Source organism: Echinops telfairi, unplaced genomic scaffold (genome assembly GCF_000313985.2).
Source record: "Echinops telfairi isolate 266 unplaced genomic scaffold, ASM31398v2 ScPeMD7_7469;HRSCAF=8507_1, whole genome shotgun sequence".
Lineage (NCBI taxonomy): Eukaryota > Metazoa > Chordata > Mammalia > Afrosoricida > Tenrecidae > Echinops > Echinops telfairi.
Genome location: NW_022111373.1, coordinates 115,537,706 through 115,539,639, shown reverse-complemented (window position 1 = coordinate 115,539,639; position 1,934 = coordinate 115,537,706). Strand labels below are relative to the sequence as shown.

At 36.9% G+C, this 1,934-nt stretch overlaps 1 protein-coding gene across 1 annotated transcript in view; it reads right to left on the bottom strand.

Moving 5' to 3' along the window:
* Positions 1 to 946: 946 nt before the first annotated feature.
* The window catches only part of CAPSL (calcyphosine like), a 47,654-nt gene continuing 46,666 nt past the window's right edge, over positions 947 to 1,934 (bottom strand). The window contains exon 4 of the mRNA XM_030888942.2: positions 947 to 1,532. Coding sequence (XP_030744802.2) covers positions 1,431 to 1,532 — 102 coding nt within the window. The 3' untranslated portion in view covers positions 947 to 1,430. The remainder of the gene's footprint in view (positions 1,533 to 1,934) is intronic.

Sequence of the window (1,934 nt, the reverse complement as noted above, 5' to 3'; positions counted from 1 at the left end):
GTCAGTTTTAAAACATTTTCTTTCTTCTTGAACTATTTGATATCAGCTCCCCTTTATCCCCACCCTCTCCCACCCTAACCCCCGGAACCTTTATGATTATTATATATGAATATATATTTGACATATCTGACACATCCAATGTATCCATTCACCTACAATTCTGTTATTCATTCCCTGTGAGTGGTGTTATACAGTCATCTTTGCTATCAGTTCCCCCTTCTCCTCCTCTCCCCATCCCTCCCTCCATCCATCTCATCCCATCCCCTCAGGGAATAATTACTCCCATTACTATTTCTGAAGGGTTTATCTATCTTGGATTTCAAGCATCAAATGATCTTAATTATACAAATGAACATAGTCAGGTCTAACAAGATTAATGAGGTAAATTTAAGACCATAATAGTAAGGGGAAGAAATATTAAAGAACTAAAGGATAGTTATCTGTTTCATCAGCACTATACTACATCCTGTATATATCATGCCTTCCTTGTGGCCCTTCTGTGAGGGACTGTCCAATTATCTTACAGGTGGCTTTGGGGTCTCCGCTTTGTCTATGTTCCTTCATGTCCATTTGATTGCTTCTTTTTGAACTTCTGATACTTATTCCCGTCAACATCTCATGATCGCACAGGATAGTGTGCTTCTTCCATGTGGGCTTTGTTGCTTCCCTGCTAGATGGCCACTTGTTAAACTTTAAGCAATTCTTTTTGCCTGTGCATGCTCATTTATCTTAACACAGTCACATGCTAAGTAAGCCTTTCCATGGGAGTGGAATCTACAGCCAAGTGGGCCACTCAGCTCACTACATTTTCACAGCAGAGGAACTTTGTCCTCTGTTCATATACATGTATGAATGTTAAGGCCAAAATGAAAATCTGAACATAGCACACATACACACACACAAATCAACAATGTTTCGGAATCAAATAAATGTTCATTTTATTTGTACAGAATTAGATGAGAGAAGCATGAAAATAAGAAAGCTCAGGAAATTTCACACAGACATTCCTTCAATCCTCAGTATCACCTCCTGCTGCAGAAGTCAAAGTGTGGGAAAACGTGACCTTTGCACCTATATGAGGAACACCTATAATAAGGACATAATTTTACCTAGGAAATCATTTCAAATATCACTCTTTTTTCCTGTTGTATATTCATCCTCCCTTATTCTGTCTTTTCCTCCTCTATTCTTTCCTATATTTCTTCATTCTTCATTACTTTTCTCCTTTTTTTCTGATCTAAAAATATATCCTCAGGAAATAAACATGTTCCAGATCATTAGGAAAGATTATTGAAGACCTAGTGCTTTCTAAAATCCAGGTGTTCAGAAACTTTCATTTGCACATTATCAAAATCAGTAATAGTGAACTTCTTTCAAAGTAGTCCCACTCTTGGAGAATCTCTGATTCATGAAAGAATTACTAGACAAAGTCATAATTTCCAGGATTTTTTCATCATTAAAATGAAATAGGCATCGGTGTCAATAGAGGCACTAACTCCAGCATAATAGTTCAAAAATTCTTCTTTTGAAACCTGGGGGCAGAAAAAGTTCAAGAGAAGAAAGAAGGAAAAGGTGTCAAGATATCTCATGTCATGTTAACATTTTCCTGAAATATTATTATCTGTCAAGTTATATGCATCGCTGGTAATCAAGCAAGCTAGGTTAGTCAGGGAGAGATTGGCTTGCCTTGGCCTCTGAAGTGGCTCTCTTAAATAGAGCATTTGCAAGGACAACCAAAATCCCCTCGCCCACCCATTAGCCATCCAGAATCCCCAATGGTCAACATTGATCTGGACTAAAATAAGGTCTCTAACGTTATAATATCTAATATGATTATCATCAGTCACATCTGGATGATTTATTTTAACTTTAAATTGATTAAAGTTACATATAATTTTTAAAAGTTCACATCCTCATTTTCAGTGCTTATTGGC